The 16,879-nt window shown below is 39.4% G+C and overlaps 3 gene segments (V, D, J or C); 2 read left to right on the forward strand and 1 right to left on the reverse strand.

The window, feature by feature from the left end:
* Window positions 1-340: 340 nt before the first annotated feature.
* On the reverse strand, window positions 341-1,609 carry LOC127431720 (immunoglobulin kappa variable 3-15-like). The segment is given in 2 exon segments: window positions 341-868; window positions 995-1,609. Coding segments are annotated over 2 exon segments (375 nt in total).
* Window positions 1,465-2,794, forward strand: LOC127431682 (Ig kappa-b4 chain C region-like). The segment is given in 2 exon segments: window positions 1,465-1,519; window positions 2,478-2,794. Coding segments are annotated over 2 exon segments (372 nt in total).
* Window positions 1,563-16,231, forward strand: LOC127431744 (immunoglobulin kappa constant-like). The segment is given in 2 exon segments: window positions 1,563-1,614; window positions 15,761-16,231. A coding segment is annotated over 1 exon segment (243 nt).
* The last annotated feature ends 648 nt before the right edge of the window (window positions 16,232-16,879 follow it).

Raw genomic sequence — 16,879 nt, forward strand, 5'->3', positions numbered from 1 at the left:
ATGTCCTGCAGTGTTCTGATTAATGCTCACTGGTGATTATTAAAGTCTCCAAATCAAGTGTGGTCCTTCTATTCAACATCAAGTCTTAATACATTTCTTTATTTACAGTGACCTGCTGCTGCTGGTGAACAGAGAAATAGAAGTTTTATTTTGTGCTTCAGTTTCTCCACTGTGCTTATGTGTGTGACTCGAACTCTCTCTCCCAATTGAGGGGGTGAAACAAGTCAAATGTTTAAAGTTATGAATTACATTAAAATATGACCTCTGTGAAAACAAATGTTTTATGTTTGCATGATGCTGTATTGACATGGATAGGTGTCAGTAAAGATTAAGATGAGTGTCATATCAGCCAGTAAAACATAAACCAAAAATTACTGAATTTATAATAAAATGTGTCGTCCAGTTTCATATGTAGTGTTGAGTGTGAAATATTAAAATCAAAAACTTTGTGTCCATGTCAATTTATAATGAAACATTCAGAGAAACTGTTTCTGTATAAGTAGTTCCTCTTTCACTGAAGGAGGTTTTTGTACGACTCTTTATCACTGTGTGAACACATCTTTACTGTTGATGTAGTGATAACTCTGACAGTAATAATGTCCTGCATCTTCAGTCTGGACTCCACTGATGGTCAGAGTGAAATCACTATTAGATCCACTGCCACTGAATCTAGATGGAGTTCCAGTGTTGAGGGTTGTTGCATAATATATGAGGAGTTTAGGAGCTTCTCCAGGTTTCTGTAAGTACCAGGCTAAATGATTACCACCATACACTCCACTGCTGGTTTTACAGTTTATTTTAACTTGTTGTCCTGGTTGAGCTGCTGTTGTTGAGGGATTCTGAGTGACTGTGATCTGTCCATTACACTCTGAAACACATAATAAAATAAACAGAACTTTTCAATATTATTTCAAAAGAGCGTTTTGACCCTTGAAATAATAATAATAATAAAAAAACTTTTAAATTTGTGAAATGCACTGAAATAGATTCTCACCAGCAATGAAAAGCAGTAGAGAGCAGATAATGAGAGCGTGTGCTGTCATCTTTACTGTGAATGAGTGAGAACTGAAGGAACAGTGATGTTGGTTTGACAGTCCTGACTAACAGACAGTCTGATATTGTGCTTTAATCAGAGGGGTGGGACACACATTCAAAACTGTTTCCTCTCACCAGAAAATGTGACCGTTACAGGAGAACAGCAGAAATAAGAAACAATTACATGTCAAATTACATTCATACATTTCAATCTTTATCTTTTAGTTATTAATTCCAATTGCTTGAAATTCGAATGATTTTTGCTCATTGTGGATATCTCATGAGCATTCAGTAGATCAAACTAAATCAAATGAGTTATAGAGTGGAGTTATTACATTGTAATAAACATGTTGTATATCATTTGGAATGTAATATGTATCTTTTTATTGTATTTTTTAAACAGTAGTTGATCACAATATGAAATGAATCATGTTTGAATGTGTGTTGTGTAAAGATGTGTTTGTGATCATGTGTTTAAAGTGCAGTTAGTGAAGCGCTCAGAGGTTTTTGTACAGCTGTTCTATTAGTTTGTATCACTGTGGTGGACTTTCGGCAGCGGCACCAGACTGGATGTTGGCAGTAAGTAAATCATCAAATCATCATTTTAATGTTATATGTGTTTTTATAATGTGGAATGTGTCAGTTTTATGTTGAATTGACACACATATGAGTTCAGTGACTTGTCTCACTTTTTTAAAATTTTATGATTTTTATTTATATTTCTTTCTTTATTAATAATATCTGATTAGACAGATTGAATAATTTGGCTGTTTTTCAAGAAATGAACGTGAACTTTAAAGACACTTAATTTACACTTTGTCAGCACATGTGAATTCGTTGCTTGTACAGAAGTGAGATGTTATTCAGTTTTTGTAGCTGTTAAATGGCTCTGTGTTTAAATTACTAACATTATCAAGAGTTCATAAAAATGCTCCTTCAATATGAAATGTTTCTTAATGTAATATGTAAGATATAAAGTTTTACTGTAGGAATTCTTTCACCAAATTAACTGTTAAAAGTTCATCATTGTACAGAATTTTCTTTTCTATTCTCTTGAGTTTGGGCAATGTCTTTTCATAGTTATTTCTTAATGTAGAGAGAGAAATTTATGAAGGAAAACTATTCTTCAACTTTTGTGTAAGTCTAACTGCACTCATATAAAGATATGTGAACTTTATTGATAATTTAATCAAACCGTCAAACTGACATCATTTTGGTAATTCAGAGTCTTTGGAGAAAAAAAATGTTCTTTATATGAGCGAACAGATCAACATGATGAAAAAAACTTGCAGATTAATGTTGAAAGTTTTCAATTATATCTTTAAAGATCTTGTAAAAAAAAAAATATTAAAATACATAATTTACTAAAGTAATTTCTTTTGTATCAACCTGGAGAAAGAAATCTTTTCTTCTTTTGAAGTTGTCTATTGTGTATTTGTCAGGCATCACTCGTCCTAAAGTGAGCGTCCTGCCGCCCTCCAGTGAAGAGATTTCCACAAAGAACACAGCAACACTGATGTGTGTGGCCAACAAGGGCTTCCCCTCAGACTGGAGCCTGAGCTGGAAGGTGGACGGGAGCAGCAGGTCTGAGAAGAGCAGTGCTGGGGTCCTGGAGAAGGACGGTCTGTACAGCTGGAGCAGCAGTCTGACTCTCTCTCAGGAGGAGTGGATGAAGGCGGTCACAGTGAGCTGTGAGGCCAAACAGAAAGACCAGCTGTCAGTCACTGGAGAAGTGAGGAGAGATCAGTGTTCTGAGTAGATCCTCTGGATTCTCTTCTGCTCTTCTCACTCATGTCTCACATGGAGACTAACACTGGCCTTCTATTCACACAAGTATATGTGTGCTTTTGTCTTTCAGTGCTGTTTTCTGTTGTCATAATTCAATAAACAAATAAAAGATTCAATTATTTTAAGTTTCCTGTCTTAGTTTAAAAGTTGATTTATTTATATTATTTGTGTCATTTGTTTGTTCAGTTCACTCACATTTTATAAATAAACTTCACTCAATGAACCATGAAAACACCTGCAGAGACATTTTGAAACAAGACTGTGCAGTCAAATTAGGAAACTCAAATATATGGTGTTCTCAGTACATGTAACCATTTATGATCAGATTTTGAAATATAAACATTCAGGATCTAGCATGATTGAGAATGTTTCAAAGATTATTTTGTGTCCTTTAATGAAAGCAAGTAAATCTGTTGTTTCGCACAAAGGAGTTAACATGTTTTTTTTTAAGTGTTCATGGTATTACGATGGTGAACATCTGCTGATGGAGCTGCTCTATTCTGAGAGGAACACAAGCACTCCAACCTGATGATGCAAATATTTGAACTCTTTCTTGTGAGAAATGAGACAGTTGAGTTTGACTAATGTAGAGATGAGCTTTGTTCATATTCATCATTTTACACTGAGTCTGATCTCAGCAGTCATACTGACCTTATGAATGTTTCAAACAACTGTTCAAAACTCAATATTAGAGTTGGGATGCTCGAGTCCGAGTCTCGAGTCCAGTTTTAATGGACTTGGACTTGTCATGGACTCGGATGCATTTTACTCAGACTTGACTTGTATTTGAGCCTTTGGGACTCGGGACTTTTTTCCGAGTCCAACCGAGTCCATGGCATGTGATTTGTGATGCAATGAACAAAATAAATAAATAAAAATAATGAAACAAAAATAAATGGACACTTTGTCTGCAAGCAGTTGTATCATCCCTGATGTCGTACACTGTAACAAAAAACAAAACAAAATAAAAACCTTAAAAAAACGGTCAAATGACTGGTAGCAGCAGCTGCCAAACAAAAACCTTTAAATTAAAGTAAAATATCCTTATTCAAATAAAGTTCAAAAACAATAAATTTACAGAAATTTTCATTAAAAGTTTTACAGAGAAACACCGTTATTTTACAGGTATTTCCTGATTTATTATGATCAAAAACCTTCAATTAAGTGATGGCACTAAAAGTTCTACAGAGAAACACCGTTATTTTACAGGTATTTCCTGATTTCTTATGATCAAACACCTTCAATTAAGTGATGGCACAAAAAGTTTTACAGAGAAACACCGTTATTTTACAGGTATTTCCTGATTTCTTATGATCAAACACCTTCAATTAAGTGATGGCACTAAAAGTTCTACAGAGAAACACCGTTATTTTACAGGTATTTCCTGATTTCTTATAATCAAACACCTTCAATTAAGTGATGGCACAAAAAGTTTTACAGAGAAACGTCTTGGTTACTGTTGTAACCTCCGTTCCCTGATGGAAAGAACGAGACATTGTGTCGATGTAGTGTCACTAGGGGTCACCCTTGGGAGCCCCAAACACCTCTAATCTTTGAGAAAAGGCCAATGAGAATTTGCGAGTGGAATTTGCATGCCACTCCCCCAGACATACAGATATAAAAGGAGCTAGCTCGCAACCACTCATTCAGGTTTTGTGCTGCGGAGCCGAGACAAGGTCTCGGCCATTTCAGCGGATAGTACCACTCTGTGGCAAGAGGGACACATGGGGTCCCTATAGAAATGTATAGGGATGCTATCGATGTTGTGATACTAGGGGTCCCTATAGAAAAACGGCACAACAGCTGGACCGCGTTACGTGAACTGCCGATGCAGGTGCAAGCAATCTGCCGCGTGCATAATAGCAGGTGCATCGGTCCGCACGTAACCTCCCCCAATGCCCCACTAGACGTCATGTAGTTCCCCACATCCCAGAGGGGGAAGCGACGTAACTAGCGTGGGAGCAGGCCGTGCCAGCCGTGACCTTTTCTCTCTGTTTTCTCTCCACAGAGTATTAGATTCGGCTGGCGCCATCAACGCTATTACATGCACCAGGGAAGGTGTTCTTTTCCTTTTCTATACTTTCAGGGGGAAAAGACCCCGCTGAGACCACATCCTTCCCGGAGGAGAGGTAACACGTGGCAATACGTCACATGGGCTCAGTAGCCACACATGGAAGAGGCGTGGTGGTAGATCTTCCCTGGAAGGGGAGGAGCTCTACAAACACAGCGACCGGGGCAGAGAGGTTTCTGCCCAAGGGAGAGGCAGGTCTGCCGACAGGGAGACTGTACCACTGAAAATACATCACAGGGGGTTACCAGAGTAACTGGTACCTGTGGAGCACCTATCGCAGTACAGGGCATATTAGTACCCATAGTGGGTCTGGCTGCGAATTCCTCAGTCGAATTTGCGAGCCACAGGGCTAGGGAGGAAGGACATCCAGGGTTCACGGTTCGTGAACTCGCATGGGAGAAGAAGTGCACATCTTTGCCTCACGGAGGGGAAGTGGGCCAATACGGCGCCACAAGGGTGACCTATTCCTCATCCTCCCTGACCTTGCACAGGGTCTGTACAAGTAGGCTCACTGGGGGAATGCGTATTTGCGCAGCCCCCGGGTCAGCTGTATGTCAGAGCATCTGGTATTCCCTGATGGGAGCCCCCCTTGGGACAGAGCAGGCAGTGGGAGGATTCCCGGGAAGTGAACAGGTCTACCTGTGCTTTGCCGAATCGACTCCAAATCAGCTGGACCACCTGCTGACTCCAGAGGAGGAGATGGCGGGTGAGTTGCGACACGCAATGAGAGTGTAGGCCACCTTGGCGATTTTTATATGATACTGTCACTGTGTTGTCTGACCGGACCAACATATGCTTGCCCTGGATCAACGGCAATAGCCTCCGCAGGGCAAGCAGTACAGCCAGCAACACGAGGCAGTTGATGTGCCAACACAGCCATGGTCCTGTCCAGGAGCCAGCGGCTGCGTGTCCATAACACATGGCAACCCAACCCAACTTGGAGGCATCTGTGGTGACCACGACACATCTGGACACTTGATGTAAAGGGACTCCTGCCTACAGAAATGCAAGGTCTGTCCAAGGGCTGAACAAGTGGCGGCAGAGTGGCGCCATGCCCATCTCGGGACTCGAATCTGAAGCCAGTGCTGAAGTGGTCTCATGTGCATCAACCCGAGTGGCATGACCGCCGCCGAGGACGCCATATGCCCCAGGAGCCTCAGACAGTGTTTCAGTGGAACCGCTGTCTTCCACCTGAATGACTTCAGGCAGTTCAGCACCGACTGCGCGCGCACGCTCGCTTGTGGGGCACGCTATCATTGAGACCGAGTCTAACTCCATGCAGAGAAAAGAGATGCTCTGAACTGGGGAGAGCTTGCTCTTTTCCCTGAGCACCAGGTCCCTGTGTACGCACAGCAACTCTCAAGCGTGCGCTAGAATCAGCCAGTCATCAAGGTAGTTGAGTATGCGGACACACTCGCCACACTGAGGAGCCTTGCTTCGTCTCGAACTTATGGCTGCGCTGAGGGGGCCCTCGAAGCACTTACCTTGCTCCATGTACCCAGCGTCGGGGGGGGGGGGTCGGCGATGGTGAAGGAGGGACTTTTTGCCCATCCTCGTAACTTGTTACAACCGCCTGGCCGCTCTTTTTTGTTTTGAAAATGTGGGTACTGCAGCCCGTTCAGGGTGTGGCAAACACAAAACAAAAGGGAACACAAGATTTACCTCCTGGCCTTCCACCCCGGGGGACGGAGTGGTCTGGATACCAGCTCCATGGTAGCAGCGGACATTTCCCTCTCTGGGTCGTCCATCTCAGGGGCGCTTAGGAGCCTTCTGGGTCCTTGTGACTGGTCGTGAGGCAGGGGGAATCAGCTTACTGTGGGGGGCTCTACGCTGGGGCCAAGAACTGGGCTCAGGCTGTGGTAGAGATGCCTGGGCTTTCGCCGTCGCAGGGGGACGCCCTTGGCGAGCAGACGGTGTATGGGATCTTGAGCCACGCCGGGGCAAGATGTGCAATATCGCCTCCGTCTGCTGCTTCACCATCGAGAACTGCTGGGAAAAGTCCTCAACGGTGTTGCCGAATAGGCCAGCCTGGGAGATGGGGGCAGCAAGGAACCGTGTCTTTTCGCCCTCACCCATCTCAACCAGGTTGAGCCAAAGGTGGCGCTGCTGGACCACTAATGTGGATATCGTCCACCCAAGAGACCGCGTCGTGACCTTCGTCGCTCGGAGAGCGAGGTCGGTCACCGAGCGCAGTTCCTGCATCAACTACCCTTGTGCAGTTATTTTAGCGCCTTGGCTTGGTGGACCTTCAGGATGGCCATGGCTTGCAGGGCATAGGCAGCTTGTCCAGCAGCGCTGAAGGCTTTGGCTGTCAGGGATGACGTGAACCTACAGGGCTTGGACGGGAGCTTTGGTCATCCGCACCAGGTGGCGGCACTCTGCGGGTATAAGTGCACCGCGAGCGCCTTATCCATCGGGGGAGTCGCCGTATAGCTCCTGGCTGCCCTGCCATCGAGGGTAGTGAGGGCGGGGAAACTGAGAAATCGGGACCGGGCAGTAAAAGGTGCCTCCCAAGATTTTGTCAGCTCCTCGTGCACTTCCGGGAAGAAAGGCACTGGAGCGGGGCGCGGCTGCTTTGAGTGGCGCCGCGAGCCCAGGAACCAAGGGTTCAGGGGAGAGAGGAGGGTTCCACTCTAGACTGATGTTCGCGGCCACCCGGGAAAACATGTCCGTCATCTCTGCATCAGCCTGTGACTGGGCAATTGTCACCGAAGGGAGGAGCCCAGCTGAGGCTTCTGTATCCGACTGGACAAGCCCTCTCTTTGATGCTGCGCTCGAGAGCTTATCAGCTTCGCTGATAAACAAAAGGTTGAACACGCCATGAGACGAGCCGGCAGACTCATCCGGAAGCATGATTGGGGCAGAAGAGCGTGCTGGGAAATGGGAGGTCCGCAGGGGGATACCCGGCGGAGGCGGTCCCGCTGGGGTCCCCAAATCGCCCCCAGTGCTAGCCGCGCTGGCCTCAAACCCGTAGGTAGAAGGACCGAGGCGGGGAGCTGCTGGGGTGGCTTGCTTTCTCACGAAAGCAAGCCGCGACCGCAACGTTGCCATGGTCATGTTCTCGCAGTTAGACCATGAACCATCCACGATCGCTGCCTCCGTGTGGGTCGCGCCCAGACATGAAAGTTGACCATCTGAAGTTGAGAGGTAACGAATGCAACCAGGAATAACACATAATCGGAAAGGCATCTTTAAAAAGGCGTGTCTTTAAAAAGACGTTCCGTGTGTGCCGCTCTTTTAGAGAAATATACTCTTTCAGGAAAATATACTCTCTTTTTTCTGCCGAAGTGACCAGGGGCGTTCTCTGCAGTGCACCAGTGCAAAGGAGGGAGAAGCCACTGAAATGCGCCGTCAGATCCAGCAGAGGTGAATGAACAGTCGTGAGAATTCAGCTCAGTGAGCATGACCGTTCGGCTCCGAAAAGAAAATCTGAATGAGTGGTTGCATACCAGCTCCTTTTATACCCGTATGTCTGGGGAAGTGGCATGCAAATACCACTCGCCAATTTTCATTGGCCTTTTATCAAAGACCAGAGGTGCCTCGGGTTCCCAAGAGTGACCCCTAGTGTCACTACATCGACACAACGTCGAGTGAGTTACAGATAGGGAATGATACATAATCAATTAAAGTGGGGTTGGAAACTTAATTACAAATAAAGTACACACCACTATTGATTCTAAAACACTTTTTTTATGTATTCAGATGTAAATTTAAGATTAACTGAAAAGTCTTTAAAAAGTAGGATTTCATTTACCATTCCTTTAAACAAGTTTAAACAAACTTTATTTAAATTGTTTGTACTAACATTTGCCATTATGAGACAATCTGGCAATGTGAATACAGAGTACCGTCAGATTTGAGAGTGTTAGTTATTAAATGTTTACCAATTTAACCATGCACCTAATGCATGTCTTAGCACCCCCGTCTGAAAAATGTGAACCACCAAACAAAGGACGTCGTGGATTCACAACAATGGACACTTTTCACATATGTATCACAGCGAGGTAAACACAGTTGTATCAAAATAAATAAATAAATAAATAAATATTGTCAATTGGTACACCAAAATCAAACCAACCATCTAATAAATGTATAAACTGCAGGTGCATTTAACATGTCTGAGGATCTTTCCCTTAATGTTCTCCTGAAAATTAAATAAAGGATTGATGATGATGATGACTAATATCTTATTTTATATAGTACTGCAGTTGATACTTACTAGTGATGGATTTGTCTCTCTGTTGGGTGTCTGTTCTCCCCCGTAAACCTTGATCTAAAAAAATGTTAGCAAGTTTCTTATCATTAGCAGTTATCAGTGTTGGAAAGGAGAATGTAAAAATTGCTCAAAGAAACAGGCAGCTACACATACACTACCGGTCAAAAGTTTTGAAACACTTGACTGAAATGTTTCTCATGATCTTAAAAATCTTTTGATCTGAAGGCGTATGTTTAAATGTTTGAAATAAGTCTTGTAGACAAAAATATAATTGTGCCACCATATTAATTTATTTCATTATAAAATTAAAATGTAATAAAAAAAAAAAATAAAATACGTTTTTTTTTAAATTGATGACTTGGACCAAATAATAAAGAAAAGCAGCCAATAAGTGCCCAACATACACTGTTAAAAATGTTCCCGTAAAAAAACAGTAAAGAACTGGCAGCAGGGCCGCCAGCAAGTTACTGTAAAATTAACAGTATCTTGCTGTAGCTGAAATTTACAGTTTGCTACTGTTTTTGCAAATACAGCATAAAGCTGTTATTTTACTACCTTTACAGTAAAATACTGACAAAAGGATTAGCAGTTAATTACTGTTTATTTGCACTTTTTCACAAGAGGTATATTTGTAGGATTTTACTGTAAACTACAGTAAAAATACACTACATGCTACTGTATAAGCTATTGAGTAATGGACTGCTAGTAAAAAGGACTACAATGTGTTTACTTTTTTCTAAACTTTGTGATTTAATAAATTATTCCTTAGTCTTGCAATAAAAAATACCATGTTTTAATGGTGTATAAATGTAGCCTTTGAAATAGTGACTTAAACTTTTAAAACAAATAATACAGCTTCAAAGTGTCTTTTCAAAACGTCTCTCTTTATTTGCAAAACCCCATTCTTGCAAAACAGCTGTACAAAATTATAAGGCAATTGGTAAAACAAAGCCCAAAGCTGATTTGGGTAAATAAACTTACATTTCAGCCATATAAATAATAAATACATATTATAACAAATAATAACAAATCTCTGTCTGTCCAAACACTGAACTCTGGACACAAACATTCATAACTGAGAAAGTGGCTGAATGAATGACTAAAACAGTGTGTGTGAGTGTCTGAGAAAGTGTTTGTGTGAGTTTGTGTGTGTGTGCATGTGTTTGTGTGTGTGTGCATGTGTTTGTGTGTGTGAGTGTTTGTGTGAGTTTGTGTGTGGATGTGTGTGTGTGAGAGAGTGTGTGTTGTGTGTGTGTGAGAGAGAGAGAGTGTTTGTGTGAGTTTGTGTGTGTTGATTGTGTGTGTGTGTGTGTGAGACTGTTTGTATGTGTGTGAGAGTGTTTGTGTGAGTTTGTGTGTGTTGAGTGTGTGTGTGTGAGAGAGAGTGTTTGTGTGAGTTTGTGTGTGTTGAGTGTTTGTGTGTGTGTGTGAGAGAGAGTGTTTGTGTAAGTTTGTGTGTATTGAGTGTGTGTGTGTGTGTGAGAGAGAGAGTGTTTGTGTGAGTTTGTGTGTGTTGATGTGTGTGTGTGTGTGTGTGTGTGTGTGAGAGAGACTGTTTGTATGTGTGTGAGAGTGTTTGTGTGAGTTTGTGTGTGTTGAGTGTGTGTGTGTGTGAGAGAGAGTGTTTGTGTGAGTTTGTGTGTGTTGAGTGTTTGTGTGTGTGTGTGAGAGAGAGTGTTTGTGTAAGTTTGTGTGTATTGAGTGTGTGTGTGTGTGTGTGTGAGAGAGAGAGTGTTTGTGTGAGTTTGTGTGTGTTGAGTGTGTGTGAGAGTGTTTGTGTGAGTTTGTGTGTGTTGAGTGTGTGTGTGTGTGAATGACTGGGTTCACTGACTTATATAAAGTCCCACTCATAGTCCATTAGTTTCTTTAGTAGACTGGAGACACGAGGGTTGACTGATGTCATCTTTTTCTGGGCGACTTTCCCCGTACGCTTTGACAGGACTTTGCCTCGTCCAGCCTTGGTACTTCTCTCAGGATTTATCCCGATGAAACGCCTGAAAAACAAATGTGTGTATTCATAATTAGTGTCAGGAGAGCTTTCTTAAAGGAATAGATCACCCAAATATAAAAATTCAATCATCATTTACTCACCTTAATGCTATGCCAGATGTCTATGATTTTCTATCATCATCAGAACACAAACGAAGATGCCTGTCATTTCAGCACGCTACAGAGACAACAATGGAACACTGTTTAAATTAAATTTGCAATGTTGTTTGAAGGCTGCACTTCGCAGAATAAAAAGAAGTTATGTTTTTATGAATCTCACCCTGTAATATGGAAGATCCGTTTCAGAAATCCAGCTGCACTCGGTGTCACAGTTACAGTTGGTTTCCCACTGAAACAAGTGTTTAAAAAGTTAGATACAATTCCAGTATCACCAGTGTTTTCAGATTAAAAGAGAAGGAATATCATGCATCCCTGCATAAAACTTAACATTATCAGCTGTACAGCTGCGTTTCCCAAAAGCGTTGTATACTTCGACTTTGTCGTAAGTAGATTGTAGAAAGTATTGTCACCAATGGTTTCTACAACCTATTTAAGCTTACAATGCTTTTGCGATTTGCAGCCCAGATCTGAACTTTAAAGTTGTTAACGTTATCTGACCACACTGACCGCTTAAGTGAGGTGTTTCTGCACTGTTTTGTGTGTCAGCTCAGACTCCAATCTCAAACCTGACATGCAAATTAACAAATTAACCCAAATCCAGTGCATTATTCAATCTGACAACAAAGAACTTAAAGAAAACAATTTTAGTAAAAGAAACAAAGATCTTGGGCTTAAAGACAGAAATATAACATTACAAACAGCTTATTTAGTTGATACTGGGATCTGATGGCAGGTAGGCTACCAAAATCATTATCACAGCACAATATGAGTTGAACATAAATGTAATGTTCTATGGCTATGCTATTAATTCAGAAGATGAAGATGGGTGAAAAAATCACCCCTTAAACACGTGTGGGCTCACTGTAGCCTTGTGTTCCCAAAATGCAATGCAAAAAATACTGTAAAGTACTGTTTTCTTTCCTTTGAGCAATCAGTACTGTAAAATACCGTAATATTACGTCCAAGTCATTTAAACAACCAAAATTAACAGTAATGTACTGCATTTAAAAATAACAGGATTATACTGTTGATATTTTGAAGTAAATTAACAGCAATTTTTAAGAGTGTAGATGGGAACTCCTTCAATACTGTTTAAAAAGCATCCCAGGGTGATACCTCAAGAAGTTGGTTGAGAAAATGTCAAGAGTTCATGTCTGCAAATTCTAGGCAAAGGGTGAGTACTTTGAAGATGCTAAAATATAACACAGTTTTGATTTATTTTGGATTTTTTTTAGTCACAACATAATTCCCATAGTTCCATTTATGTTATTCCATAGTTTTGATGTGTAACAAGGGAAAAGGAAAGGAGGAGGTGAGAACCGGCTTGACAATAAAAATAATATTTTAAACTTATCCAAAAAGACACAAACACACACACAGGTGTCGGACAGCTGTCCGTAACTCTCTTTCTGTCGCACCGCCGTCTCCGGTCAGTCTTATCACTCTCAGGATTAATCAGCCTAATTAGGGGCCGGGTGTACGGAATCCCGACCCGGCCCCGCCCTCCGCCCTGCCACATGATGACTTTACTATTATTCTAAAATGTGGAAACAAAATTATAATAAACAATAGTGTTTCAAAACTTTTGACCGGTAGTGTACATAACAGATTTGGGCCAAATATAAATCTCTCCAAGACAAGTACAAGCCATAGCATAAATTTCTGTGTAGTTAAAGGAAAAATCTGTAAAATAACGGTGTTTCTCTGTAGAACTTTTAATGAAAATTTCTGTAAATATATTGATTTTGCACATCATTTGAATAAGGATATTTTACTTAAATTTCAGTCATTTTACTGTTTTTTTATGGGTTTTTTGTTGTTGTTTTTTTTTACAGTGTAAATATAAAACTAATAAGATTTACCTTAAAATTAAATAGAATATCGTTAAATTGTTAGTATGGACATAAACCTTTATATAATGAGCTACATATTTAATTACAGATAATTATTGTCATTTTACATACATTTGTCTGTAATTTTAGAAAGCAGAAAAATACGGTAAAAATAATATAGTAATTTTTCTGTAAATACATGAGAAATACATGTAATTTGTCATTATTGTCAAAAAACTTAAAATGACAGTTGGGTTGTTAATGTACAGATAATGTCTGTAATTTTACAGAGTTTTGAATACAAATTTGAAAAACAGAAAACTACTGTAAAAATTTATAGTTAATTTTCTGTAAAATGTGGATTTTTTTAATTTTTTTATACAGTGCATGTATGTGACATCACCTCTCACTTTATATGAGCCTGTCCAATTGAGGGGGTGAAACAAGTCAAATGTTTAAATTTATGAATTAAATTAAAATATGACATCTGTGAAAACAAATGTTTTATGTTTGCATGATGCTGTATTCACATGGATAGGGGTCAGTAAAGTTTAAGACTAGTGTCATATCAGCCAGTAAAACATAAACCAAAAATTACTGAATTTATAATAAAATGTGTCATCCAGTTTCATATGTAGTGTTGAGTGTGAAATATAAAAATCAAAAACTTTGTGTCCATGTCAATTTATAATGTAACATTCAGAGAAACTGTTTCTGTATCAGCAGTTCCTCTTTCACTGAAGGAGGTTTTTGTACAACTCTTTATCACTGTGTGAACACATCTTTACTGTTGATGTAGTGATAACTCTGACAGTAATAATGTCCTGCATCTTCAGTCTGGACTCCACTGATGGTCAAAGTGAAATCACTATTAGATCCACTGCCACTGAATCTAGATGGAGTTCCAGACTGCAGGCGGTTTGTATAATATATGAGGAGTTTAGGAGCTTCTCCAGGTTTCTGTAAGTACCAGTGCAAGTAGTTACCATTATGCACTCCACTGCTGGTTTTACAGTTTATTTTAACTTCTTGTCCTGGTTGAGCTGCTGTTGTTGAGGGACTCTGAGTGACTGTGATCTGTCCATTACACTCTGAAACACATAATAAAATAAACAGAACTTTTCAATATTAGTTCAAAAGAGCTTTTTGACACTTTAAATAATAATAAAAAACTTTATACAATTCAGTTTACTTTATATTTGTGAAATGCACTGAAATAGATTCTCACCAGCAATGAAAAGCAGTAGAGAGCAGATAATGAGAGCGTGTGCTGTCATCTTTACTGTGAATGAGTGAGAACTGAAGGAACAGTGATGTTGGTTTGACAGTCCTGACTAACAGACAGTCTGATATTGTGCTTTAATCAGAGGGGTGGGACACACATTCAAAACTGTTTCCTCTCAACAGAAAATGTGACCGTTACAGGAGAACAGCAGAAATAAGAAACAATTACATGTCAAATTACATTCATACATTTCAATCTTTATCTTTTAGTTATTAATTCCAATTGCTTGAAATTCGAATGATTTTTGCTCATTGTGGATATCTCATGAGCATTCAGTAGATCAAACTAAATCAAATGAGTTATAGAGTGGAGTTATTACATTCTAATAAACATGTTGTATATCATTTGGAATGTAATATGTATCTTTTTATTGTATTTTTTAAACAGTAGTTGATCACAATATGAAATGAATCATGTTTGAATGTGTGTTGTGTAAAGATGTGTTTGTGATCATGTGTTTAAAGTGCAGTTAGTGAAGCGCTCAGAGGTTTTTGTACAGCTGTTCTGTTAGTTTGTATCACTGTGGGTCACTTTCGGCAGCGGCACCAGACTGGATGTTGGCAGTAAGTAAATCATCAAATCATCATTTTAATGTTATATGTGTTTTTATAATGTGGAATGTGTCAGTTTTATGTTGAATTGACACACATATGAGATCAGTGATTTGTCTCACTTTTTTAAAATTTCATGATTTTTATTTATATTTCTTTATTTATTATTAATATCTGATTAGACAGATTGAATAATTTGGCTGTTTTTTCAAGAAATGAAGGTGAACTTTAAAGACACTTAATTTACACTTTGTCAGCACATGTGAATTCGTTGCTCGTACAGAAGTGAGATGTTATTCAGTTTTTGTAGCTGTTAAATGGCTCTGTGTTTAAATTACTAACATTATCAAGAGTTCATAAAAATGCTCCTTCAATATGAAATGTTTCTTAATGTAATATGTAAGATATAAAGTTTTACTGTAGGAATTCTTTCACCAAATTAACTGTTAAAAGTTCATCATTGTACAGAATTTTCTTTTCTATTCTCTTGAGGTTGGGCAATGTCTTTTCATAGTTATTTCTTAATGTAGAAAGAGAAATTTATGAAGGAAAAATATTCTTAAACTTTTGTGTAAGTCTAACTGCAATCATATAAAGATATGTGAACTTTATTAATAATTTCATCAAACCGTCAAACTGACATCATTTTGGTAATTCAGAGTCTTTGGAGAAAAAAAATGTCTTTATATGAGCGAACAGATCAACATGAAGAAAAAAACTTGCAGATTAATGTTGAAAGTTTTCAATTATATCATTAAAGAACTTATAAAAAATATATAAAAATATATAATTCACTAATGTAATTTATTTAGTTTCAACCTGGAGAAAGAAATCTTTTCTTCTTTTGAAGTTGTCTTATTGTGTATTTGTCAGGCATCACTCGTCCTAAATTGAGCGTCCTGCCGCCCTCCAGTGAAGAGATTTCCACAAAGAACACAGCAACACTGATGTGTGTGGCCAACAAGGGCTTCCCCTCAGACTGGAGCCTGAGCTGGAAGGTGGACGGGAGCAGCAGGTCTGAGAAGAGCAGTGCTGGGGTCCTGGAGAAGGACGGTCTGTACAGCTGGAGCAGCAGTCTGACTCTCTCTCAGGAGGAGTGGATGAAGGCGGTCACAGTGAGCTGTGAGGCCAAACAGAAAGACCAGCTGTCAGTCACTGGAGAAGTGAGGAGAGATCAGTGTTCTGAGTAGATCCTCTGGATTCTCTTCTGCTCTTCTCACTCATGTCTCACATGGAGACTAACAGTGGCCTTCTATTCACACAAGTATATGTGTGCTTTTGTCTTTCAGTGCTCATTCTCTCTTGTCATAATTCAATAAACAAATAAAATATTCAGTTATTAAAGTTTCCTGTCTTTGTTATTTGAAAAGTTGATTTATTGATTTATATTATTTGTGTCATTTGTTAGTTCATTTAGTTCACATTTTATAAATAAAGTTCACTCAATGAACCATGAAAACACCTGCAGAGACATTATGAAACAAGACTGTGTAATCAAAATAGGAAACTCAAACATATAGTACATATAGTAGAAAAAATTCCCCTCAAATTGTATTATCTGCATAAATATTTTAGGTGAATTGAAAGATAAACACAAGTTCTGACATGTACACTAATGACAGCATGCACTCAAACTGACATGAACTCCAAATGTTTGTTTAAAACCTGATGATTTGACAATGTGTCTAAGAGCATCTTGTGCTTCAATAGAAGAAAATGTGATAAAAGCAAGAAAGGTCATTACACACACACAAACACACACACACACATTTTTTTTACAGATGTTAATATCAACTATTAACACAATGTGTTTAAATTACATAAAAAAATGAACTTATTTGAAACTATTCTGAATGTAATAAAAGATAAACAACCAATTTAATTGAAACTATATTTTAATATGAATCTGCATTTATGACTAGATGTGCATTTTATGAATATTTTGAGTTTCTTAACTTGTGTGTGTGTGTGTGTGTGTGTGTGTGTGTGTGT

This window comes from Myxocyprinus asiaticus, chromosome 41 (assembly GCF_019703515.2).
Source record: "Myxocyprinus asiaticus isolate MX2 ecotype Aquarium Trade chromosome 41, UBuf_Myxa_2, whole genome shotgun sequence".
Taxonomy (NCBI): domain Eukaryota; kingdom Metazoa; phylum Chordata; class Actinopteri; order Cypriniformes; family Catostomidae; genus Myxocyprinus; species Myxocyprinus asiaticus.